Here is a 26899-nt window from a genome sequence, read left to right as displayed (position 1 = left end):
GGAGGAGAAGAGGAGACAGACTGACTGTCACTCATTGTGCATGTGGCGCTGGCCAGACGGTGGCTACAGCCGCAGCACCAGCGTGTGTCTGTGAAGTCACTGTGGGCCGTTCCCCATAATTAAATACTGCAGCTCAGAAATGTGTGGACAGTGGATGGATCCTCTTGGTCTGGCCTGCCCTGCCTGCTTCAGGTAAGAGTACCAGAGCTGGGCAGGACTGAGGGACTGGGACCGAGGCAGGCTTGATTTTGGGGGGCTCCTGGGGGAGAACTGAAGCATGGCAGGCATGATTTTTGAGTGGCTCCGTCCTGGGGGAGAACTGAAGCATGGCCTGGCTGCTCATGAATGGGGGGGCCCCTGCCCTTGGCAGAACTTGTAGCATGGCCTGGCTGCTCATGAATGGGGGGCCCCTGGCCTGGGGAGAAGCATGGCCTGGCTGCTCATGCATGGGGGGGCCCTGGCCTGGGGAGAACTTGAAGCATGGCCTGGCTGCTCATGAATTGGGGGGCCGCTGGCCTGGGAAAAAGCATGGCCATGGCTGCTCATGAATGGGGGGGCCCCTGGGGAGAAGCATGGCTGCTCATGAATGGGGGGCCCTGGGGGAGATGCTTGTCTGCTCATGAATGGGGCGGCTCATGGGGGGGGAGAAGCAGCATAAACTGGGGGGCCACATGGGGAGATGCAGCATAAACTGGGGGGGCCACATAGGGCGAGAAGCACTAGGCCAAAAGTAGACCGCATATGGGGGAAAGCATTATGAAACAAAGGGAAATGGGGGTGCCTATATATCACCTGGAGGCTGTCTGTCTTGGGCTATATATGTTATTTAGAGGCTATACTGGGCTGTATATATTACCTGTAGGCTGTGGTGGGCTGTATATATTACCTGGAGGCTGTGCTGGGCTGTATATATTAACTGGAGGCTGTGCTGGACTATATATGTTATTTGGATGCTGTGCTGGGCTGTATATATTAACTGAAGGCTATGCTGGGCTGTATACCGTATTTTATTTGGAGGCTGTGCTGGGCTGTATATATTAACAACTAGAGGCAATGCTGGGCTTGTGGGCTATTTATGTTATTTGGAGGCTGTGCTGGCCTGTATATATAATTTGGAGGCTGCAACTGGCAAATAATAAATACAGCCCAGGAGCACCCTACAGATATTATATCCAGCCCTGCATAGCCTCAATTCTAGATAACAACTAATAACAAAATAACTTTGTTGCCCTATGAAGGGCGGGGGGGGCCCAAAAAATTTTTTGCACAGGGGCCCACTACAGTCTGTGTCCGCCCCTGCTTGTAAGGACCATATGAGCACATTCAGCAGCACTGATGGGGGAGAAGGTAGATTCATCCAATAAGATATCGGGGATCCTGAAGTCAAGAGCATCATTACCCTCCGCTTTCTCTTACAGACCAATCAAAATACTTTTCTTCAAGCCATTTTCTAACTTGTCAGCACATTCTACATACGCTGTCTTCTGGCTTTGTCGTTTACAGATCTGGGTAGTTAACCGTCAGAGTCTTCTAATCCCAGAGGGTAGGTGGATATTCCAGGTGGTAAGTTTTATAGAAAAGGGCTTTCAATACAGAAAGTCTGTTGAACAGTTTTGGGTGGAATAGAATGTTGTAGTTGGGAGGTAAAATGATGAACATGGTAATACAGCCGGACTACATCACCGATAAAGCAGCCACAGCCGGTGACTGAGAAGAATCATTGAATTTGCTTTTAGCGATTACTACTCACCTGGGTAGCCATATGTAGGAATTTCCTCTTTACACTGCTCATCACCCCTCAAATATGTCTCTGTAGTATTAATATGGGTCAGATCTTCACCCTGAAACAAATATTGTAAAAGTCAGAGAAAGATGGAGAAGTCACATCTATGATCAGCTCTAATCCTGCCATCTCCACCATTCGCATTACAAAATTAAAAAACAAATAATACTGGTGGATAAAACAAGACTGAGCACAAGATCTTCACAGCCGTCTACACATCATAGGGGAGATCTCCTGACACCTTCTCTCCATCTACCTGATGATCCTGAGGAACATTGGGATCTTCTTGTTTACAGTCCTGCGAAAGGAGAGGACGGGGACATCTCTCTGGTGTTGTCCTCTTACTGGAGAGATCTGGAGGAAACACATACAGGAACTGAATTCATTCTTTACATACAGATAATTATAGGCCGTGTGTATTCAGTCCTGTCTATTACCTGATGATATGAGGTGCTGGTGAACCTCCATCATGACGTCCTTGTACAGATCTTTGTGTCCTTCTAGATACTCCCACTCCTCCATGGCGAAATAGACAGCGACATCCTGACACCTTATAGGAACCTGACATACAAGGATACCATTATCCCCCCGATCCCTTCATAGCGTTACTGTATAATGTCCCAGCATTCCCAGCAGTGTCACCTCTCCAGTCAGCAGCTCAATCATCTTGTAGATGAGTTCTAGGATCTTCTGGTCATTGATGTCCTCATGTATCAGGGGGTGAGGTGGAGGCCCTGTGATTGGGCTCAGGGGTCTTCCCCATCCCTCAGACACAGGGTCCTGACAGCGTTCACTAGAGGTCTTCTTCACTACTGTGTAATCCTGGTTATGGAGAGACACATTAATAAATCCAACTACAAACATTTCCAGAGTCCTCACCTCTCCAGTTCTGTCCATCTGTTATTCCCATAGATAAGAATGATGTAATGTGACGTCATCAGAATCTCTCACCTCTCCAGTAAGCCGGAAGAGGATCTCTAGGGTGAGGTGTAATATCCTCTCCGCCATCTTGTCTCTGTCCATATCCATCTTTGATGGGTAAATCAGGAAAATTCTCTTATGTAGAAGATCTTCACTGAGAGGATCCGATATTGTAGAGACCTGAATGAGAAGAAGATGAGCCGATGTAACATCATAAAAATCCTGTGTAATAATACAACTACTGGAGATAATAAGGGAAATATATGAGGAGATTTATTATTTTACAGTATTTAGTTTCCTTCTTTACATCTACTAATAAAACCTATATATTTAGGCCACAGACAACAAGCAGTTTCTCCCTCGGAGTCGGCAGCTGAATACGTTCCTCATAGACTCATCTTCCATAACGCTAATTCTCGTCTCATTTACCGACACTGGAATCGGCATTAGCAATACTGCAGGAGATATTCATTACACGTGACAGGAGAAATAACTACTTCATGATGAGGACGACATCTTCATCTTCTACTACGGCTCTAGACACATATTTGTCCAGAGTTGGTCACTGACTCCATCCCCACCGGCCATCTATATGAATATTTCCCGTCTTCCCCGCATTGTAATTTTCTATCACGTTAGATCTCATGTCTGATTCACACACAGAAGTTTGAGGCTTTTATAAAAGCTTTTTTGTTTGCACAAACACAGTGGACAGAAATGATCTGATCTCCATGTACAGTGATTTATGGGGTTTATTTCTGGCCTTAGGCTTTCCTATATTACAATAAAAAAGCAGATATTGAAATGTTTCAAAAGAAAATTAGCTCCAACAATTCTTGTAAAAAGAAAAAACATGGAAAAATCAGAAGGCACATTTTATTATTTTCTAACAACAAATTTTTAACCCTTTTGGGCCCCAGAATATAGATGTACACCGTAGGGATGGCACAGGTGCATAGAGCAAATAGAAAAAAAGTCCAGCTTCCAAAATATCCAATTTATTTAGATAAAAGCAAAGTCCAGTAAAATGAGAATCACATGATAGTGAATAGCAGGCAACGCGTTTCGAACAGTAACTTGTTCTTTCTCAAAAGTGGTAGCTAAAAAAGCTGCCTCTTTATCGGATATTTTTTCACCTAGTTTTTTTCAATTCTAGTAATAAATCTCACACTTGGTTACACTATAGTGGTTTTTACCACTGTGGTACATCCAAGTGTAGAACATGTGTTCATTCATTTGTTGCACATTCGTTTTGAGATAGCAAAAAGAAACAAGAATACAAAATACAACATTATATTAATTGTAATAGTATAAATGTGGTGTATTTAGTTAAATCACTGATCACTGATCAGAATCACTGATTGGGTGGATCAGGGAAATGCTGTAGATTTAGTATATCTTGACTTCAGCAAAGCATTTGACAAAGTATCTCACACAATCCTTATTGAAAAAAATGGCTAAGTATGGAATGGACAAGGCAACTGTTAGGTGGATTCATAACTGGCTTAGTGATCGGACCCAAAGAGTGGTCGTAAATGGCTGCACATCCAGTTGGAAGAAAGTCTCAAGTGGGGTACCACAGGGCTCTGTCCTGGGCCCTGTATTGTTCAACATCTATCAACGATTTAGATGAAGAAATTGAGGGTAACCTGATTAAATTTGCTGATGACACAAAGCTAGGAGGGATAGCTAATACTAGAGAAGAGAGAGGATTCAAAAAGATATAAATAAACTGGAGCAGTGGGCAGCAACTAACAGAATGGTTTTTAAGAGGGAAAAATGCGAAGTACTACATCTGGGCAATAAAAATGAAAATAGCATATACAGAATGGGAGGAATAGGGCTAAGCAACAGCACATGTGAAAAAGACTTGGGTATACTAATAGATCACAGGCTGAATATGAGTCAACAGTGTGATGCAGCAGCAAAAAAGGCAAATGCAATTCTAGGATGTATTAACAGAAGCATACAGTCTAGATCACGTGAAGTCATTATTTCCCTCTACTCCTCTTTGGTCAGACCTCATCTGGAATACTGTGTCCAGTTTTGGGCGCCACATTTTAAAAAAGACATCAACAAACTGGAGCAAGTTCAGAAAAGAGCGACCAGAATGGTGACCGGTCTGCAAACCCTATCTTATGAGGAAAGGTTGCAGGATTTGGGAATGTTTAGCTTGCAGAAGAGAAGACTGAGAGGAGACTTAAGAGCTCTCTACAAATATCTCAAGGGCTGTCACATTGTAGAAGGATCATCTTTATTCTCATTTGCACAAGGAAAGACTAGAAGAAATGGGATGAAACTGAATGGGAGGAGACACAGATTAGATATCAGAAAAAACTTTTTGACAGAGTGATCAATGAGTGGAACAGACTGCCACGAGAGATGGTGAGTTCTCCTTCAATAGAAGTCTTCAAACAGAGGCTGGACAGATATCTGTCTGGGATGATTTAGCGAATCCTGCTTTGAGCAGGGGGTTGGACCAGATGGCCCAGGAGGTCCCTTCCAACTCTACGATTCTATGATTCTATGAAATGTAAATACAATTTGAATTATGTGGGCTGCACGACTCGCATGCTTAAAGTTCGTATTTCTGAGCATATAACTGTATCCTCTTCTCGCGTAAATTGCTCTATGTCATTTGTATCCAAGCACTTTACCTCTCACCACCAGAGAAGCACGGAGTCTCTGCAAGTAATCGGCATTGAGAAATTGACACCGCTAGTGAGAGGAGGGGATCTTAAGAGATGCTTAATGACGCGTGAAGCGTATTGGATGTTTTGCCTCAACACTTGTCATCCTGAAGGGCTAAATGCAAGAAAAGGGATTATGTTCCACTATTAGGGCTATTGCGTATGTTACATCACTTTTTACGTGTAGCGTGCTGTGGTTTTTCACTTTCTTTTGTGCTTTTAAATGATTGATTTTTTCTATGTATCATGTGATTGGTAAAGAGCTGTCATTGGCTGTGGTGGGTATATTATTGTACCGTGACCCATGCTTAGAAGCTTTTGAGAAAGAAAAAGATACTGTTCGAAACGCGTTGCCTGCTATTCACTACCATGTGATTCTCATTTTACTGGACTTTGCTTTTATCTAAATAAATTGGATATTTTGGAAGCTGGACTTTTTTTTATTTGCTCTATGTTACTGACGTGAAGACTGCACGTGGTCCGCCCTTCCCACAACACATGAATGACAGGTGAGCTGGCTTTTCCTTTGTTCTATGGCACAGCTGCAACAAAAATCCTGGCAGTTTATCCACTTGCTGCGGTCAAAAGCAAACATGGCGTCAAAGAAGGTGTGACAGAGTCCGGCTGAATGCCCTCCACCCCCAAATATTCGATAGTATGGGGCAGTCTGGTTACTATGATGCTTACATGCCTAATAATGGTGTCTGGCCTGCAATGTATGAAGCTCTATTAGGCCGGGCCAGAGGCAGAGGCTTTTATCGCCCCCATACACATTAGACTGAAGTTACATGGAAGCACTGATTTCGGGGGGTTTGGGCGACTATATAATATATTTGGGGGCCTCCCGACAGATGATGTCACGGCAGAGAAGGATCTGGCATCCTGAGTTTCAGGGATAATCCGTTTGTTTTTCCTGTAGATAATCCTTCTCTAGAGGAGTCTGGAGGAGGCAAAAGGTGGTTAAAAAGGTGCAACCCTTTGTTCAAGGGAACAGTATCCACAACGGCGAACCGCCGTCTTCATCAGGTGGCATGGGAAATAAGGGGGTGGTGGTGTATTTAAAGGGAGGAGAGCCAATGAAAACAAGTGGACAATTGAACAATGAAGCAATAACTAAAATAAAGCACTCTGATAAAATGTCAAAAATAGTTGTAGAAAAAAGGAATACATAAAATATTATAATAAAATATTTTATGTATTCCTTTTTTCTAGAACTATTTTTCTTTTCCAATAATTTTTATAGAACATTTAAATACAGATAAGAAAGGAGGGGAGTGGGGAAGGGTAATAACAAGGAGAGGACCACAAGGTCCGAACAAGCTCTATATAGTGTCTACATTAAACATATAGTCATACAATCATACAAACATGTAATCAGATGGTTTGAAATCGGTTTGGTGCACATTAATAAACTAGTTCAGTGCGTTGGATAAGTTTCCAGCCACTTCGCCCATTTCTTGGCATACTTGTTGAAAGTCATGGGTAATAGCAAACCTATACTCATATGTTTTCTGTAAATTTATTTTATTTATCACGTCAGAGAAGACAGAAGGATCTGGACTTTTCCAGTGGCAGGCAATTTCGTTTTTGATGACCAGAAATATATGGATTATAATAGCTCTCATAGAGGGATTTATATTTTCTATTCCTAGGGACAGGAGTGCTAGCTGCGGAGTGAAAATGATTTTGCGCTTGTAAATTTTGTTTATCAACTTGCCAGCTTGGGTCCAAATGTGTTTGATTTTGGGGCACTTGTAGGGAAGGTGACCTGACGGACGGACAGACTGGTCAGAATAGAGAGAAAGGAAGGTTTGCACAGTTTAGGTAGGTGTCAGTTACTACAGTGGGGAAACAGCTGGGAAAGTGTAGTGGACGTGCAGTACCTTGGGTTGACCATTAGAGGGCAGGGAGGAGTGTGAGTAAAGGGCTTGACATCAGTTTAGGGCTTAGGAAACCGTTGGTCATGGGGGGCGGAGTTACAGGGAACCGGGAATGATATAAATTTGACAGGAGGGTTACAGAAAGTTCCAGTCCCCAGGGGGAGCTCAAGTGACAGGAGAACTACGACAGTTTGTGCACTGTGAGGAAAACCAAGCCAGGGGGACTGAGGAGTGAGAAAGTCAGGGGGGTGGTCCTGACACAAGAGTACCGCAGTATAGACGAGGCACAGAGGTAAAGCATACTGTATAGAGAGAGAGACGACTGATCAGTAAAAGTACTGTTGGTTTACGGGCCTAAGGCGGCCACAGTGATGGATCTGACAGGAGCGTCGAAGAGTGAATAGGGGGCGGTGCGTATATGTACGTCCCCGGTGTAAAATACGGTGCGCGGGAAGCAGCCCTGGAAACGGAGGGCCGATAAGTGAAGTGAATTGATGAACTGAAGTGCGGTGTACTTACGAGGCCGTCAGGCGGACGGCAAGAGAATAAACTTAGACCTGTTGTACCCGAAACCTGCCTCATCTTGTGTCTATACGTTGCTGCGCGGTACCCAGAGGGACCACCCCCCAGCCCGGCCTAGCACCTCTACACACTGCCAAAACATGTGAAGCAAGCTCCCATGGCGGCCGCATCCTCTCCAGCAGAGGGGGGAGTTGTTCAGATCTATGTGTGACATTCGTGCAGGGGTGTAATACCATCTTGTCTTGAAGTATGTCTCCTGCAGAGACATGGAAATATTAGCCCCATATGAATAGTATATAGCGTTTTCCCATTGTTCAGCAGTGTGTGAAGTATTAATTTCTTTTTCCCATTTAACCATATATGGCAGCTTAGTTATTTCCGTATCGTTATTGAACCATTTATATATGTTCTGGTTGCTCCAGAAGATTTTGTGTTTAACATTCCCTAGCAGGTTAATCATTGCTTCAGTTATTAAAGGTTTACTGCTTAGGAAGTTCTGTATCTGGTCTTTCAGGAGTATAAATTGCAGGGAGTTTAAAGTTCTTTTTCAAGTCACTAAAAGTGGTAAATTTCTTCCCATTATGAATGTCTCTGATCCTTTTGATATTATGATCTGGCCAGAAGGGGTTAAGGGCGAGGTTTTGTATTTTTACCGCTAGGGATATTGGGCAGTTTAAAAGAAATTTAGTTCTATTCATACCCTTTTTTGCTTTTAGATAATTGTTTCCAAGCGTACATTGCTGCTTCAAAAATGGGATGACTTATGGTGCTAAATTTTTTAGTGAGCAGGAGTTTGAAGAGAAGTTCTTTCGGGGATCTATGATTATTTATCATGTATTCTAGTTCCAGCCAGGCCGGTGTATTGTCATTGCATAACCAGTAAACACTTTGTTTTATGAGGTTTGTCAGGTAATATGCAGAAGTGTTAGGCAACCCCATTCCTCCGAAGGCCTTGTTTTTATATAGCAATTTGGTAGCGGTTCTGGCTTTTTTTCGGAGTCAGATAAATGAATTAATTGCCGTCTGAATACTAGTGAGGTATGAGGTCGATATTTTAAAGGGAAGAGTCCTAAAATTATAGTATCTTTGGAAGGATGAAGGTTTTCGTCACCAAATTCCTTCCCCACCATGACAAGTCCCGATTTTTAAAAGAATGGAGATCTCTAGCTATAGTATCAGATAAAATCCTTAAATTGGTGGGCATCAGAAAGTTAATGTTCTTAGGAATTACTATTACTAAGTATTCAAATTCATTGTCTGTCCAGCTTAACTCTGAGTTTTGGCTTATTTCGTGAATTTGGGTTTGATTCATATGGAAATGCAAGATTTTTGATTTTTTTTTTGTTAATTAAAGAAAAAAAAAAAAAAAAAAAGATTTCAGAGAAGGCCTTAAGGGTACTTTGCAATTCCTTGAGGGATTTTTGGGGATTTGTTAAGAGTTAAAATCATATCATCAGCAAAAAGGCTGATCTTGAATTCACAGGATGGGGTTTCAATTCCTTTTATTGCCTTATTCAGCCTTATAATTTGTGCCAGGGGTTCAATCACTAGAATAAAGAGAAGGGATGAAAGGGGGCACCCCTGTCTAGTCCCATTAGATATCTGAAACAGATTAGAGGAATGGTTATTCAGGTAAATCTTAGCTTTTGGTTTTGTATATAAGGCCATAATTGTTGTTATGAAGTTTTCTGAGAAGCCATATTTCCTAAGCGAATGCCTTAGGTAATCCCAATTTATGCGGTCAAAGGCCTTCTCGGCATCTAGGGTCACTATAACGGTGGGGTTTTTTGAGGATTGGATTAGTTTAATGGAGTTGATTATTCTTCTAGTCCCATCCGTGGCCTGTCGGCCTTTAACAAATCCAATCTGGTCTTTGTCTATTAGGCTGGGAAGAAGATTTTTAATTCTGTCAGATGCTTGGTCTTGGGATGGTTTCCTCACTCGCGGAGAAGATGTGGCTTAAGTCTTTTTTGAATTTGTTTCTCTCTGGGTTGGGGTTGGGAGAGGAGTTGGTAGAGTCCTCTTCCTCTTCAGGATTGTTTTGACAATTCGAATATTTTTCTCCCCAATCCCCCGGGTCTTTTCTTTTAGAGGATTGTGACAGATCCATTTACTCTGCTGGATAGTTGCAGGGGTTAGGAGTTGTTTGTATGTTTTTTTTATTTTCTTTTGCTGCCGGTGGTGTCTGTGGTGCTTTAAATAGCTGATCCTCCTTTTGAGATTTATGAGGATTGTTTTGTTTTTTACCGGTTGATTGGGAGAGGTTAGTGTTAGCTGTTACTCTATTGTCATTCCTTCTTGGTGATCTGAATCTGAAGGGGCTGATGACATTTGTAGTTTCAGAGTGGTTAGGGTGATTCCCTTTATGGGAGTTTGGGGGTCTTTAGAGTATTGGTTTTTAAATTTGAGCCTCTGTTGCTCATTTTGTATACGAGAGTTCAACTGTTAACGAGAATGTGGATATATTAGAATGAGACAATTGAGTCTTAAACGAGATTTAAAGGTATAAAATGAGAGTTCCGGTTTATATAGATAATTGCTCAAAGGTTAAAACCCTAAGTCTGTGTATAAAATAATCCCAAACACCCTTTGTGGCCACATTGCTGCTAACGGTTTATGTTAACTTGGCCTAGGAGTGAATCAGAGACTGTGGCAATTTGGAAGGAATGAGCCTGTTTTCAGGGAGGCCTATGAGCTCCCTAGATATTTATGAGACCAAGGCGTAAACTGCGCCAGTAATCTGGACCCAGAGGACGCCTGTCTCTAGGGAGTCGATGGTGAGTATACGTTCTCTATGGGGCAAGGTGCTTCTGCCCTGTGGTATGGACCAGGGTCCAGCGAGTATATTTGTTAGCACGTTTGTTCTGTGCCTTGCTGATTATATTTGTAATAGAAGCAACAATAGGGAGCAATGTGAGAATTGTTGGCAAGAACCATGGCACAGTGGGTATTCAGGTCACCTGTGGTGTCGTTTTATTCCTGGCAGAGATAAAACTTGATTCCTCAAGCTATACTGACAGAAAATACAATGGTGTAGTTATTACTTTTCCTTGAGTTTAATCCTATTATATGTTTAAAGAGAGAAAGAAAGGTGGAAAGGGAATAATTCCAATGGTTCCTGCGGTTTCAGAGATGACCACTGCAGTGCAATAGGGCAATGGTAGGAGACCAGTGAGGGTTAAAGGGCAGGAAGGGTTAAATGGAGCTTCCAAGTAGCCTCTCTGCAGTTCTTAGTTCTCCAAGTGTAGGAGGGGAGCTCTGCTCAGTTTAGTGCAATGATATCATAGAGACCACGGGCTGAAGTCTCCTCTTCTTTGGGGAGGAGGAAGGGAGCGAGAGATCCCAAGCATCCCCAGTGCCCAGGAGCTATTGAGCTGAGGAGTGAGGGGAGTCCAGCAGTGTTAACTGGACTTTTGGGCGGAGGGATCTACCCTTTCCCTGCTGTGTCTCTCAGCAGCCGGAACTACTTGCAGCACGGCTGCACTATTTTTATCAGTGCTGCCAGTGGTAAACATGAATAGAATGGCAGTCCAGGGGGCAAGTGGTGTGGCTGTGCCCAGAAGTAGATGCTAGCACTGGTCTGTCCAGGGCCAGGGGAGGAACCCTCGCTTAAAAATAGTTATTTTATAGTGTACATGTACACAAGGCTGCAGTGTGGCTGAACCTGCAGGCGGAGGGATACCACTTTGTCTCTGCTCTAGCTTCTGACGGCTGGATCTATTTGCAGCTTGGAAAAGCTATTGCCGCAATCTTTGCAGTTATCAGCCACTTTTGTCTACACTCCGGTTAGGCCCAAAATAACACATGGGGTCACTATAAGTTATAATGTGGCTGACAGGCTATAAGTCATGCCGAATCGCCCCGAAAATGCGGCACAGTGGGGCCAGATCCACCAGGGAGGAAGGGTCCTGGACTTAATAAATGAGTTAATCCCCAGTGTACCTTATTTGTTGTTAGACTGGATGATACCTTTTGTGAGGAGTGCTGGAGGTATCCGGTGAGGTGGTGTGAGCTGTCCTTGACCCAGGTTGTTGGGTCCAGTATTGGGACTGGTAGTGGGAGTTCTGTTGCTGCTGGGAGAAATACTGACAGAGTCCTATATATATGTTATCTTCTTATTAGGACAGATTAAGAAAAAGCAGATGAATAAATCCTGTGGGGATTCCTAGTGCCAGCAGGGTCCAGATGAGGCCTGTAGCTGTGGTGAGAGTCCTAGGCCTCAGTTTGAGAAATCCAGCATCAAGTGGGATATTTCAATCCAGGAATAGCCAATCTGGTCCATCTTGGGCTCAAAATGGTCCATATCTGTTCCTTGGTGTTATCCAGGTGTGAGGAAAGCATTCTGGTTAATCTTTCGTTGGGAAGGATGTAGCTTTGAGGTTCTCTCTCAGGAGCTCAGTCTTTTAGTGGCTCACATGTGCTGTGTCCAACACCACGCCCTTTCCAACTATTTTTGACATTTTATCAGTGCGTGTTTTGTTTTAAATTATTGCTTCATTGTTCAATTGTCCACTTGTTTTCATTGACTTTCCTCCCTTTAAATACACCACCACCCCCTTATTTCCCATGCCACCTGATGAAAATGGCGGTTTGCCGTTGTGGATACTTTTCCCTTGAATAAAGGGTTGCACCTTTTTAACCACCTTTTGCCTCCTCCAGACTCCTCTAAAATATTAAAAGTGAAACATGGATTTTTGTGATAACTCACCGTAAAATCCTTTTCTCCGAAACGCTCATTGGGGGACACAGGTACTGTGTGTCATGGTTTGAACAGGGTTCTTGCCCTGCACTCACAGGGTTAAGTGTTCGTGGCCTCTTTCTGGATCTGGGAGGGGTATTTATACTCACTCTTTACCAGGGTTCTCTGTCAGCTATACTGTTGTTCTGGTGTGTTTGACCTCGGGTGTGCGTGTATTCTGCGTTGCTTGTTTGCTTCCCGTGTATGACCCGGCCTGTTCCCTCACTCTGTACTCCGTCTCTCGTTTTGGTACTATTGTCTTTTCTGGTTCTGACCTCCTGGCTTGGCTATCGTTACTCCGTTACAGTTTGTCCCTATTGTACCGTCTATTGCCCGTTCTGGTTTTCTGATCTATTGCTACATCTTGACTATCCATTCTGTCTAACCCTTTGGTACTGTATGGCTATCTCGTGCTTTGACCCGGCTTGATCTGGTTTCTGTCTCTGTCTATGCCCCTTGGTAACATTGCCCTGTAGTTACCTTTCTAGGAGTTTCCCTGCAGCTCCTTGCTCTGTGGCGCTGAGGCCACGCCCCCAGCAGTCACATGCTTCAGGTCCTGTGAGCTTGGAGCAAGCATCATCACCACTGAGACCCCGCTCCGCAGGTATCTTTGTGCACAGGCTTTGTACTCAGGACACGCGCACTGGCTCAGTGAGCAAGTGCAGTGCGGTGTTCTTGACATTATAGCTGACCATTTCAGTTTTTTTTCCTCTGGAGAAAAAAAAAAGTGTGTTATCCTCATGGATCCCATACAAACTTTGGTTGATCAGGTCAAGCACCTGACCCAAATGTTCCACAAAGTTAATGTGGAATAGCGCACGATGGCCCATATCCAGCAACAGTTGGTGGATACTGTGCAGGGGGCTGTCGCTGCAGGGGCTCCTAGTGCTGGGGATAGAGATGTGTCATTGGCATCCCCTGAATTTCCGGTCAAATTGCCAGACCCTTTCTCAGGAGATAAAAGGGAATTCAGGTCGTTCAGAGAAGGATGCAAGCTTTTTTTTTCTCTGAGGCCCCGCTCCTCCGGGGATGAGTTCCAGAGGGAGGGGGTCGTCATTTCCCTACTTCGGGGGGCTCCACAGGCATGGGATTTCTCTCTCTCTTCCTCTGCTCCTGAACGTATGTCTGTGAATTTGTTCTTTGAGGCTCTGGGGCACATTTATGTTGAGCCTGATAGCGTGCATCTGGCAGAGGATATGTTGATGAGTGTGACACAGGGGAGGCACTCTGCTGAATGGTTCTGCTCTGAGTTCAGACGCTGGGCAGTGGAGGTCTCCTGGGATGATGCTGCCCTCCGGGGTTTGTTCTTTAGAGGCCTGTCCAAACGTTTGAAAGATGCCCTAGCCCTTCATCCTCCACTGGATTCTTTGGAGGACGCTATGATCCAGGCTGTCCGTATGGACCGTAGGCTGCGGGCAAGAGGGGTCATGCTGCAGGAGATCCCTTTATTCTCCAATCTGAGAGACTTTGCATCTAGTCCTGAGCCCATGGAGGTTGGTGCCACGTCATTGGAGGAAAAAGAGAGGAGACACCGTAGAAACAACCAATTGTGCTTTTAATGTGGATCCGCTGGACATTGGAGAAGGAACTGTCCTTCTTGCCCTTCTTCAGTGAAGCTGTCAGGAAAACGACGGAGTCTGGGTAACAATCGAGGAGGTTGCCCAGACTCCCAGGTACCCTTTTCCTCACTTACTAAAATTCTGCTTCCGGTGGAACTAGAACTTACAGGGGGTCCGGTTGGGACTACCGCCTTTGTTGACTGTGGTTCTTCTATTAATCTGATCGATGCCAAAGTTGTGACTTTTCATAAGATAGGGACAGTCAGGTTAAAAGATCCTGTTAAAATTGTGGCAACTGATTCTTCTTCTATCACCCAGGAGGGAATGTTTCATGACTGATAATTTTTCCACGTGAGTGGAACCCACTTTCAGCGAAAAGGTAAGGTGTTTTGTTCTAAATAATCTGCCGGCTGGACTGGTACTGGGTATGCCTTGGCTTCAACATCACAATCCTACTATTGACTGGGTCATGGGGGAGATCATTCAGTGGGGTTGTATGGCTAACGGTCTATGTTGTAACTTGACAACTCTTGTCACCCCAGTAAAATCTGTGTCAGTGTCGTCTGTCGATCTGGAAGGTATTCCGGAGTACCTGAAAGATTTTGAAGACATATTTTCTGAAAGTGAGGCTGAGGCGCTACTACCACATAGACCCTTTGATTGTGCCATTAATCTAGTCCCTGGAGCCAAGTTACCCAAGGCTCGCCTGTTCAATTTGTCCGGGCCCGAACATCTAGCCATGATGGAGTACATTACAGAGAGTCTCCGCAAAGGGCATATTAGGCCTTCTGTTTCACCTGTGGTGGCAGGCTTCTTTTTTGTTAAGAAAAAAGATGGTGGTTTGCAGCCGTGCCTCGACTTTCGGGAATTAAACAAAATTACTGTGAAAAATACATACCCTCTCCCCCTAATTCCTGATCTATGTAACCAACTCACCGGGGCCAAGTGGTTCTCTAAACTGGATTTACGTGGGGCATACAACCTTATAAGAGTCCGGGAAGGGGACGAATGGAAAACAGCATTCCTGACGACTGAAGGGCTGTTCGAAAACTTGGTTATGCCCTTTGGTCTCACCAACGCTCCTGCTGTTTTTCAGAATTTTATTAATGTAATTTTCTCTGATTTAATTGGTCGTTTTGTGGTCATCTATTTGGATGACATTCTGGTGTACTCAGTGGACAGTTAATCTCACTTGCACCATTTGCGGATGGTTCTTCTGAGACTGAAGGAGAATCATTTGTATGCCAAGTTGGAAAAATGCTCATTTTTCATGCAAGAAGTATCCTTTCTGGGGTTGACTGTGTCAGGGGAGGGGTTCCGCATGGATCCTAAGAAGGTCCAGGCTGTTACAGATTGGGTGCAGCCTCATGACTTGAAAGGGTTGCAGCGATTTTTAGGCTTTGCTAACTTTTATAGGAAATTTATTAAGGGCTTCTCGCAGGTGGTAAAGCCACTGGACCTCACTCTCAAGGGAGCTGATGTAAAAAATTGGCCTGTAGCTGCAAAAAATTCTTTCATGACATTAAAAAAGTGCTTTTCTTCAGCCCCTGTACTGGTACAACCCGACCCGTCAAGACCTTTTATCGTGGAGGTTGACGCCTCGGAAGTAGGGGTGGGGGCAGTTTTGTCTCAGGGCCCTCCTACGCTTACTAATCTGAGGCCTTGCGCCTTCTTCTCTAAAAAATTTTCCTTTGCCAAGAGAAATTACGATGTCGGCAATTAGAGAGTTGTTGGTGGTAAAGTTGGCTTTTGAAGAATGGAGGCATTTCCTGGAGGGGGCTATTCATCCCATTACAGTCATCACTGATCACAACAATTTGGCCTATATCGAGTCTGCCAAGAGATTGACCCCCAGACAGGCTCGGTGGGTGCTTTTTTTTTTCTCGATTTCAGTTTACCATCACATTCCGCCCGGGATCTAAAAACATCAAGGCTGATGCCTTATCCTGAAGCTTTGATTCGGTGTCCCCTCCAGAACCTCCCTCCTCCATTCTTCAGCCAGGAGTAGTGGTGGCCGAAATCTCATTTGAGTTACAGAGAGAGATTTTGGAGGCCCAGGCTCGGGGTGGTAAACCCCTGGGTAAATTGTTTGTACTGGAACGTTTCCATCTCGGATTTATGCAGGAATTTCACGATTCTATGTTGAGTGCTCACCCTGGGATCGCAGCTACCCGGGGAGCAATTGCGAGGGGTTTCTGGTGGCCCTCTATGGTAACAGATATTAAAAAGTTTGTGACTGCATGTGGGGTGTGCGCTCGTTCTAAGAGTTCTCAGGTCCAGCCGGCCGGGGAGTTGGTGCCTTTGCCAATTCCAGATAGACCATGGACACATTTGTCCATGGATTTTATCACAAATCTTCCTCCTTCCAGGGGCAACTCGATGATATGGGTGGTGGTGGATAGGTTTGCAAAACAAGCCCACTTTGTACCTCTCCCCGCGTTACCATCTGCTGAAACCCTGGCCCGCTTATTTATGCAGCATATAATTCGGTTGCATGGTGTGCCTATGAATGTGGTGTCAGAGGGATACAGTTTGTAGCCAGGTTCTGGAGGGCTTTTTGCAAAAAGCTGGGGATTTCATTGTCCTTCTCCTCTGCCTACCACCCAGAGTCTAATGGACACACGGAGCGCACAAACCAATCGTTGGAGCAGATTCTGAGATGCTTGGCCTCTTCCTGGCAGGAGGACTGGTGTGAGGTATTGCCTATGGCAGAGTTTGAATTCAACGGTCGTGTGAGTCAATCTACTGGTAAGTCTCCCTTTCAGATCAACTATGGGTTTAACCCACATTTTGGAGTTTTCCCGCATGGATTCAGGTTGTCCTGGAGCTGAGGGTGCGACACAACATCTTAGAATTCTTTGGAGGGAGGTTCAGAGGAATATTTCCAAGGCCCAGGAAAACTATAAGCGGTTTGCTGACAGGAGGAGGGGGTCAGGTCCAGCATTTGCAGTAGGGGAGAAGGTGTGGCTATCCACCCGCAATATCAAGCTTAAGATACCATCTATAAAGCTGGGCCCCAAGTTTATTGGCCCATACAAAGTTGTGGAGGTTGTTAACCCAGTAGCCTACCGACTGCAGCTGCCCACCTCCTTTAAAATTTCTGATGTCTTCCACGGGTCCCTGTTAAAGCCTGTGGGGACGGTGAGAGAGGATAACTCATCAAATGCTCCACCAGTGCTGGTAGATGGGCAGCTGGAGTATGAGCATTGTCAACTCCCGGTGGGTGCGCAGGAGACTCCAGTATCTGATACACTGGAAGGGGTACTCTCTGGAGATCGGTCATGGGTTCCGGCCAGTTCGGTGCATGCCGATCGTCTGGTGCGGGCTTTCCACGCCAGATACCCAGACAAGCGTGGGGGTCCAGTGGCCCCCCGTTAAGAGGGGGGTACTGTCATGGTTTGAATAGGGTTCTTGCCGTGCACTCACAGGGTTAAGCGTTCGTGGCCTCTTTCTAGATGTGGGAGGGGTATTTATACTCACTCTTTACCAGGGTTCTCTGTCAGCTAAACTGTTGTACTGGTGTGTCTGACCCCGGGTGTGCGTGTATTCTGCATTGCTTGTTTGCTTCCCGTGTATGACCCGGTCCGCTCCCTCACTCTGTACTCCGTCTCTCGTTTTGGTACTATTGTCTTTTCTGGTTCTGACCTCCTGGCTTGACTATCGTTACTCCGTTACAGTTTGTCCCTATTGTACCGTCTATTGCCCGTTCTGGTTTTCTGATCTATTGTTACGTCCTGACTATCCATTCTGTCTAACCCATTGGTACTGTATGGCTATCTCGTGCTTTGACCCGGCTTGATCTGGTTTCTGTCTCTGTCTATGCCCCTTGGTAACATTGCTCTGTAGTTACCTTTCTAGGAGTTTCCCTGCAGCTCCTTGCTCTGTGGCGCTGAGGCCACGCCCCCAGCAGTCACATGCTTCAGGTCCTGTGAGCTTGGAGCATGCATAGTCACCACTGAGACCCCGCTCCGCAGGTATCTTTGTGCACAGTCTTTGTACTCAGGACACGCACACTGGCTCAGCGAGCCAGTGCAGTGCTGTGTTCTTGACACTGTGGGTGTATGCTACTGCCGCCTGGAGGCTGACACTAAGTGAAAAGAGGTTAGCTCCTCCGCCGTATACACCCTCGCCCCGATTGCGGGCGGAAACCAGTTTGGTGCAAAAGCAGTAGAGATCAAACAAAAATCAGACAACATCAACCTTAATGCAGATAACAACATGTCTAGAAAATAACCACCCTAATTTCATACAGAAAGCATATTAATTAAATAAACAGAAGCCAACTTGGCTAACAAGTGTCCCCCCAATGAGCATCTCGGAGAAAAGGATTTTACGGTGAGTTATCACAAAAATCCATGTTTCTCCTTCGTTTCATTGGGGGACACAGGTCCTGTGTCCTGTGGGACGTCCTAAAGTAGTCCCTGGGTGGGAAGTTGACTCACCGATCCAAGCTACATGCACCTCTTGTCTAAAGGTGCGCCACTGCTGCTTGGAGAATCCTTCTACCCAGGCTCGCATCCGCCGAAGCCTGAGTATGGACCTTGTAATGTTTAGTAAACGTGTGCAGGCTGGACCACGTTGCTGCCTTGCAAACCTGTTCCGCCGAAGCTTGGTGTCGAAGCGCCCAAGAGGCGCCCACTGCCCGAGTAGAGTGTGCTCTGATCCTTGCTGGAATCGGCGCGCCTCTGACGCGGTAGGACTCCTGAATAACCAAACGAATCCATCTGGCTATGGTCGATTTTGAGGCAGCGAGTCCCTTCCTGCAACCCTCAGGGAGCATGAACAGCGCGTCTGACTGACGAAAGGGTGCCGTCCGCGACACGTACCTCATGGGAGCTCTCACCAGGTCCAACGTATGAAGAGCCTTTTCCACACGGTGCACCGGTGCTGGACAGAAAGAGGGCAAGACAATATCCTCATTAATATGAAACGAGGAAACGACCTTTGGTTAAAAAAAAGGAGGAGCTGGTCTAAGAACCACCTTGTTTTTGTAAAAGGTCAGGAACGGGGCTCGGCAAGATAATGCTGCCAGCTCCAAGACTCTCCTGATTGATGTTATGGCTACCAGAAACACCACCTACCAGGAAAGGTATGACAAAGAGACATCCTGTAGCGGCTCAAATGGAGCTTCCTGCAGAACACTTAGGACCAGGTTAAGGTCCCAGGCGTCCATAGGTGCGTTATAGGGAGGTACCAAGTGGGAGACCCCCTGGATGAAAGATTTAACCTGCAAGTTGTTAGCAATCCTGCGCTGAAAGAGGACGGATAAAGCCGATATCTGTCTCCTGAGAGAACTGGGAGCCAAGCCTGAGTCTAAACCAGACTGGAGAAAAGCCAAGATATTAGGGATGGAGAATCTCAGTGGCGAACAACCGTTGCCCCGACACCATGCAAAGAAAACCTTCCAGGTGTGGTGGTAAACTCGTGCCGAGGTAGGCTTTTGGGCGCTAACCATCGTAGCAACCACCTTGCGCCCGAACCCCGCCTGCATCAGAATCCAGGATTCAACGGCCAAGCCATCAAACACAGGGCCCCTGAGTTCGGGTGGCAGATCGGCCCTTGAGACAGTAGATCTGGCGCTCTGGCAGTCGCCATGGCACGTCGACAAGCAGCTGCACTAGATCTGCGTACCAAGCCCGACGAGGGAAGTCTGGGGCCAGAAGAATCACTGGCACCCCTTCTGCCTTGATTTTCTTGATGACCCTCGGAAGTAGAGGCAGCGGGGGAAATAGGTATGGGAGGCGAAACTGATTGCATGGCAGAACCAGCACATCCACGCGATTGCCTGCGGGTCCCGGGACCGCCTGACGAACATGGACACCTTGGCGTTCACCATCAGATCCACATCCGGTGTTCCCCACCATTGGCAAATCTGCTGAAAAACCTCTGGGTAAAGTGACCATTCTCCGTACGCAAGCCCCTGCCGGCTGAGAAAGTCTGCCACCCAGTTTTCTACCCCCGGGATGTGGACCGCCGTTATCAGCGAGCGGCTCCTCTCGGCCCAGCGAAGCACATGCCCTACTTCGCGCATGGTTGCCCTGCTGCGGGTGCCCCCCTGGTGATTTATGTAAGCCACCGCTGTGGCGTTGTCCGACTGAATCCAGACGGGGCGGCCTGCTAGAAGGTGATGAAATCGATGCAGAGTCAGCCGGATCGCCTGTATCTCCAAGTTGATCGAGAGGCGTGCCTCCTGCAGCGACCACCATCCCTGGGTCGTGTGGTGGCGCAAAAAACACTCCCCAGCTGAGAAGGCTGGCGTCGGTTGTGACCACCAGCCACTGATCTGGGTGAAAGGGTTTTTCCTGAAGAAGGGAGGAACTGATTGTCCACCACTCTAGTGACTGTCTGACCTGAGAGGACAACCGGCACCGATGATCGAGCGTGAATGGGTTCTTGTCCCAGGCTGACAAGAGGGCGTGCTGCAGGGGACGAAGATGAAACTGGGCGAACGGGATCGCTTCCATCGCTGCCACCATTTTCCCCAGAATCCTCATGCCGAAACGGATGGTGTGAGGGACTGGTTGGCGCAGTACTCGCACCCCCTGCCGGAGGGCTAGGGCCTTGTCTCGAGGGAGACTTACCAACCCTCGGCAAGTGTCGAAGGTCATCCCTAAAAAGGAAATTCTCTGAGCTGGAACAAGGGATGACTTCTTTACATTGACCAACCACCCTAAGTGGGCAAGAGTATCTAGCGTAACGCTGACATTTTCCTCGCATGTCTGCTTTGAAGGGGCCTTGACCAAGAGGTCGTCTAAGTAGGGAATACTACTATGCCCTGGGAGTGCAGGATGGCCATGGGGACTGCCATGACCTTTGTGAACACTCTGGGGGCAGTGGCTAGCCCGAAGGGCAGCGCTGCAAACTGAAAATGTAGACCGTTGATGACGAAGCGTAGAAATCTTTGATATGGAGGGAAAATGGGGATATGTAGATAGCCGTCCTGGATATGGATAGAGGCCAAGTACTCTCACTGCCCCATTGCCGCTATGACTGAACTGAGAGATTCCATCCGGAAATGTCTGATCCTGATAAATCTGTTCAGGAACTTTAGATCCAAAATGGGCCTGACCGTTCCGTCCTTCTTGGGGACTGCAAACAGGTTGGAATAGAAGCCCTGTGTCTTCTTGTTTTCCGGTACTGGAATGATAACTCCATTGTGACTGAGCGAATCGATGGCTTCTAGTAGAGCCCTTGCTCGGGTATCCACTTTGGGAAGACGGGAAAGAAAAAAAATCATCTTGGGGGGTACCTGACAAATTCTATCTTGTACCCTGTGGACACCAGCTCTCTCACCCATATGTCGTGTGCAAAATTGAGCCAGGCGTGGTGAAACTGAAGTAGGCGGCCGGCCGCCTACCCTGCTGGTGCCGCCTGACAAATGCCCCAAGTCATTTGGCTGAAGATCTTTGGGACCTGGATCCTCTCGACCTAGACTGGTTAGCACGCATCCTCCCCAATGGGTTGGCTCTATACGAGACCTGTCGGTCCCTATTGTGATTGGGACGCCCTGATGCAGCAGAATTAGCCGCTGTCGTCCACCCGGGGTTGCAAAAGGTCCGAAAACGCGCCTGTAACTGGTGATGAAACGACGGTTTGGCCTTTTGCTGAGGAAGAAAGCTGCTTTTGCTTCCTGTGGAGTCAGAGATGAGCTGATCTAACCTCTCTCCGAACAGGCGGCCACACTGGTAAGGTAGCGATGTCAAGGACATTTTTGAGGCTGAATCGGCCCGCCATGTCCTTAACCATAGCGCTCTCCTAATGGAGATTGCATTTGCGGCTGCAAGTGCCGTGCAGTTGGCCGCATCTAAAGATGCATTAATCAAGTAGTCCCCCGCCATGGCTATCTGATTTGGGATTTCTGATACCTCCGCTGGTAGGTCTAGGTCCTGCAAGGCTCTATTCAAAGTTTCTGACCAAGAAATCATGGCCTTGGCTACCCACGTTGCTGCGAACGAGGGAGAGAGCACTGATCCTGATGCCTCAAACACTGAGCGAGCCAAGTTCTCTATGAGACGATCAGTGGGATCCTTAGTAGAAGAACCACTAGACACAGATAGTAGAGTTTTTGTAGCCAAGTGCGACACCGGTGGCTCCACTGTTGGGGATTACGTCCACTTTTTACAGAGATCCGGGGGAAAAGGGTACTTCGCCTCGAGTGCCCTCTGACCCGAGAACCGCCTGTCCGGCAGTTCTCTGTGTCTTTGCAATATGTCCTCAAATTCAGGGTGAGTGCAAAATACTCTATGGGGACGCTTGACACACTTAAATGACACCTTATGGCTCGCAACCAGAGTGGAATCATCCTCAATCCCCAGAGTTTGGTTGACCGCTTCTATGAGACTGTCAACCGTTTCCTTACCACCTGGCGTATCTAGGTCAAGGGGTATATCCGAGTCGTAGTCCGAGCCTTGCTCGCTATTGACTGCTGGTAACAGGGAGCGAGAAGCAGAGCTCACGGATGCCGAGGCACCGGATGGACCGGGAGACGCCATGTGAGTCCGTTTCCCATGTGCCTGCCTGAAATGAGAGTGGCCCCTGCAGGCCAGAGGCTCCTGTGAGGTAGAGGACCCCTCTAAGACAGGAGAGCCACTGTCCCTGCCCCTATCTGGGGCCCGAAGGGACTCTATTGCTCTCGTAAGTGACGCCATAGATTGCGACAGTGATAATGCCCATTCCGGGTGACCTGTTCCACTGGGCTCGGTTGCAGGGGAGGGCTCCTGAGCACGTTCGGACTCGTAGGCTTAGCATACCCGTTTGGTCTGCGCCCGCGGAAAAGCCGACTGACAGGAGATGCATGCAGCGTATAGGAATGTATGTGTCTTAGATTTTCCTGACATGTTGTACCTGTCAGGTCTCCGTGCTGACAAAAAAAACGCTGGGGGAGGGCGCTCTTTGTTCCTGATAGCGTGGCCTCTCCGTGGGGCTGGGGGGCAGCACTTACCCCAGTCCTGTGTCCCCTGTGTCCTCAGCATGAGAGGCGTCGCTTCAATCTGCGCGCCAGTACTGCAGGCTGGTCCCCAGAAGAAAAAGAAGGATCCTGGGGCGGTCTTTTCTTTGCGGCCTAGTTTCGGCCTACAGCCGGGGCCTAAATTTCCTCCAGCATCCGCCCAGGCCATGGGGGGCGGGGCCACCGTGACGCGATGCCGGGGGCGGGGACTTCCGGCCGCGGCCTCGATTTATTCCCCCATCCGCCCTGGAGGGGGGGGCGGGCGGAACCGCTGGACCTCCAGAATCACGTCGGAACCGGATCCCCAGACGCTTGAGCCCTCCCTGGCCATCGTTCCTCAGGTAGAGGGGAAGGGGGGCCCTATTCGATAAGGACGGTGCAGGCACCCTAGCTCCATCTAAACCCTTGCAGGGGTGAGGAGAGGGACCATCCGCCACCTTGCCCCCCCCAGTCCTTATTGGTGGGGCAGCGGGGGCCGCACGGACTACGCTTGTGGCTCTGTGCAGCCTAGGGCTTCAATACCCTGGGGTGGACAAGACTAAGTACGGCATCATGTCCCACGGTGCGGGAGAGGATACGTGGAGGCACACTCACATGTGCTCGCCCGTTGTTGGATTGGGGAGATCGGACCCCTTCAATAGGGTCCGTCACCCTTATCTCACCTCCGTGGTCTGACAATATCCCACGTGGCAGGAGAGGATACGTGGAGGGACACTCACACGTGCTCGCCCATTGATAGCTTGGGGAGATCGGACCCTTTCATAAGATCCGTCGTCCCTATCTTACCAACGTGTGCCTCCAACAGACACTAAGCAAAAAACTGGTTTCCGCCCGCAATCGGGGCGAGGGTGTATACGGCGGAGGAGGAGCTAACCTCTTTTTTTCCACTTAGTGTCAGCCTCCAGGCGGCAGTAGCATACACCCACAGTACCTGTGTCCCCACAGTACCTGTGTCCCCCAATGAGACGAAGGAGAAATAGAAACATGTTAAAAACAAAAACATATAAAAGGAAATAATATATAATAATGAAATGCTGGACTATTTTTTGTGATCGAACTGCATTGTCTATGGTCAAATTTAACCCTTCTGGAGCCAGCGTACCTAATTTAAAAATCCAATAGCTTTCTCTGTTGATAAGGCTTCTGAATCGATCTGGGACATGATCAGCTATATGGTCAATAATTATAAGACTTAAAAATCTAGGATCCTTCTGGTGTGTCACACAGAAGTGTTTAGATACACTACGTAGTAAGGAACCATTGCCAATGTTGTAGCGGTGTTTGCTAAGACGAGCATGCATTGTTTGAATGGTGCGGCCCACATATTGAAGGCCACAAGTACATTGTAATAGATAAATTACAAAGATAGATTGACAGTCCACATGACAATTAATAGTACAGCTGGTGCCCGTTGTGTTTGATGTAAATTGTTTTGTTCCATGGACAATTGAGTAGCAACATAAACACTTAGGGGTTTTACAAGCAAAACAACCGGGGTTTAGAGTAATGTTAGTTACCAAGGGACGAGGACTCAATGTGGTGTTGCTGGGAGCAATTAAATTATGCAAATTGCGATTTCTTCTAAAAATGGTTCTTGGTTTTGTTGTGAGATGTTTAGAAAGAATTGGGTCACCTTTTAAAATGAACCAGTACCTTCTAAGCAAATTTTGAATCAATACATGAGAATAATTATAGGTGGTGACAAAACTCCATTTGACAAGTTCTGAGGTAGTGGTGCCTTTATTCACCTTAGCATTAATATTATTGATACAGTCCTCTTGGGAGAAGGACTTGACTTTAAAAAAGGCATCCCGGATTAGTTTTTTGGGGCAACCCTTTTGCTGAAAACATTTATTAAGAATCTTAGATTCATCTAAGAAATCACATTGATTTGTGCAGTTTTTTGGATTCTCCAATATTGACCATAGGGTACATATATATATATATATATATATACAATATATAAACCATAGGGTATGGTGGTAATCCATTTCGGGAGGTGGCCACTATTGAAACAAAGGTAACTATTTACATCAACACGTTTGAAATGTGTTGAAGTAAAAAAACTTTCCTGTTGCATCCACTTGCTCTATTAGATCAAGAAATTGAGAATGAAAACGTGAGGCCCCAAGGATTTTTACTTAGTGTTTAAATGAACCCAAAGGCCTCATTTTTAGACCCAGTCCAGATAAAAAAAATAGGTCATCAATGAAGCGACGGTAAAAAGCTATTCGCTCATGAGCCAAGGGGGACTGCGCGATGAAGACTGTCTCGAAGACCCCCATAAAAAGATTTGCGGAATTGAATTTGGGATGAATCTAGTCCCCATCGCGCAGCCCTTTAACTGAAGGTATATGGAATTTTCAAAATGAAAAAAACATTATTATTAAGAATAAAATTAATGGCATTTTTCAAAAAATCTTTTTGTACAACTGGCATTTGATCATCTGAAGAAAATAAATGGTTGACAGAATCCAAACCAAGATTTTGAGGTATGGTACTGTACAAAGCATTAACATCCATAGTAAGGAGGGCACAATTAGGTAGAGGAGAAAGTGATTGAAGATGATCAATCAATTGAGAAGAGTCCCTGAGGTAGGAATCTAAGATTAAAACATATTTTTGAAGGAATAAGTCAATATAGTGAGATAGATTACAAGTTACAGATCCAAGACCAGAAATTATAGGTCGACCGGAGCGTCTTATAATCCAGAAAATATGGTATATATCACTAGTAATATAGTAGTATGGCTGGTATAGTGTAATGGTTAAGTGCACATCCTATGACATGGGAGACTGGGGTTCATATCCCAGTGCTGCGCTGTTGGAAATAATATACCAGTAGTGGTCCTTGGGCAAGACTACTAACACTATAGTGCCTACCTCAAAGAGTTTAATTTTTCATTATCTATGTTTATTTTGGTGCATTATATATTTGCTCTAAAGGGTTAATCTATTTTGGCATACTTGGTATTTTGGTCCTTATTTTATTATTTGCTTCAGCCATTGTTATGTCTTTCTCCCCCCCCTTGTTGGAGGTTTTTTGCCCTGCCTTTTAGCCCTCTTTTATATATATTTTTTATTGATTGTCATTAATAAATGTATATTTTAATACATCACTTTAGTTGGAATCTCTTCTGGTCTGGCGACTATATAACCGCGGTTGATAGTGTTGATATATTGTATGTGAAGTGTCTAACAATTTAAAGATTTTTCTGGACATATAGGAATCAGGGATCAGAAGACAGTAATGATAACAGATTTGGCAGTGCCAAGTGACAGCAACATGAGAAGCTGCAGAAATACCAGGGCCTCAAAGGAGAACTAGAGAAGATGTGGAAGGTGAAGGCAACAGTGATTCCAGTGGTGATAGGAGCATTGACCCCTAATTTGGAAGAATGGTTACAACAGACCCCAGGAGCAACATCCGAGCTCTCTGTCCAGAAAAGTGCAATGCTGGGCAACTAGGATCCTTCGCAGAGAGCTTGAGAAAGGTCAGAACCCTCAAACTCCCAGGCCTCTGGTAGAGGACCAGAGAATGAGAAGGGACAACAAAAAATAACTTCCTGGGGATGAGAAGGAAGTTTTTTATACACTATTACATTAAATAGAACCAGATATATCTCTATATATGTAAAGAAAGGGTATGGTAGCCATCACAGAATGTTTCAACAATCCGCCTTGACCCGTTTCCCCAACAACTTCATCAGGAGGTTTGATACAGGCATGTTAATTCATGATGTTCGGCATAATGTGCCCAATAACCAGGTGTCCATGTTTAAATATTATACATAAAAAAAAAAAGCAGGGATCACACCTCCAAAAAAATCTTACATTGATCTAATGCCGCTAGGAAAAA

At 46.2% G+C, this 26899-nt stretch overlaps 1 protein-coding gene across 1 annotated transcript in view; it reads right to left on the bottom strand.

Moving 5' to 3' along the window:
• Window positions 1-26899, bottom strand: part of LOC141059313 (uncharacterized) — a 120323-nt gene that overhangs the window by 78526 nt on the left and 14898 nt on the right. Inside the window, 5 exon segments of the mRNA XM_073555640.1 lie at window positions 1751-1841; window positions 2040-2137; window positions 2221-2344; window positions 2426-2605; window positions 2735-2884. Of these exon segments, the coding sequence (XP_073411741.1) occupies window positions 1751-1841; window positions 2040-2137; window positions 2221-2344; window positions 2426-2605; window positions 2735-2884 (643 nt within the window).

This window comes from Dendrobates tinctorius, unplaced genomic scaffold (assembly GCF_039654945.1).
Source record: "Dendrobates tinctorius isolate UK_male_01 unplaced genomic scaffold, ASM3965494v1 ptg000226l, whole genome shotgun sequence".
NCBI classification, from domain to species: Eukaryota; Metazoa; Chordata; class Amphibia; order Anura; family Dendrobatidae; genus Dendrobates; species Dendrobates tinctorius.
Note: the sequence above shows the minus strand (reverse complement) of the source record. Positions and strands in the feature narration are given on the sequence as shown.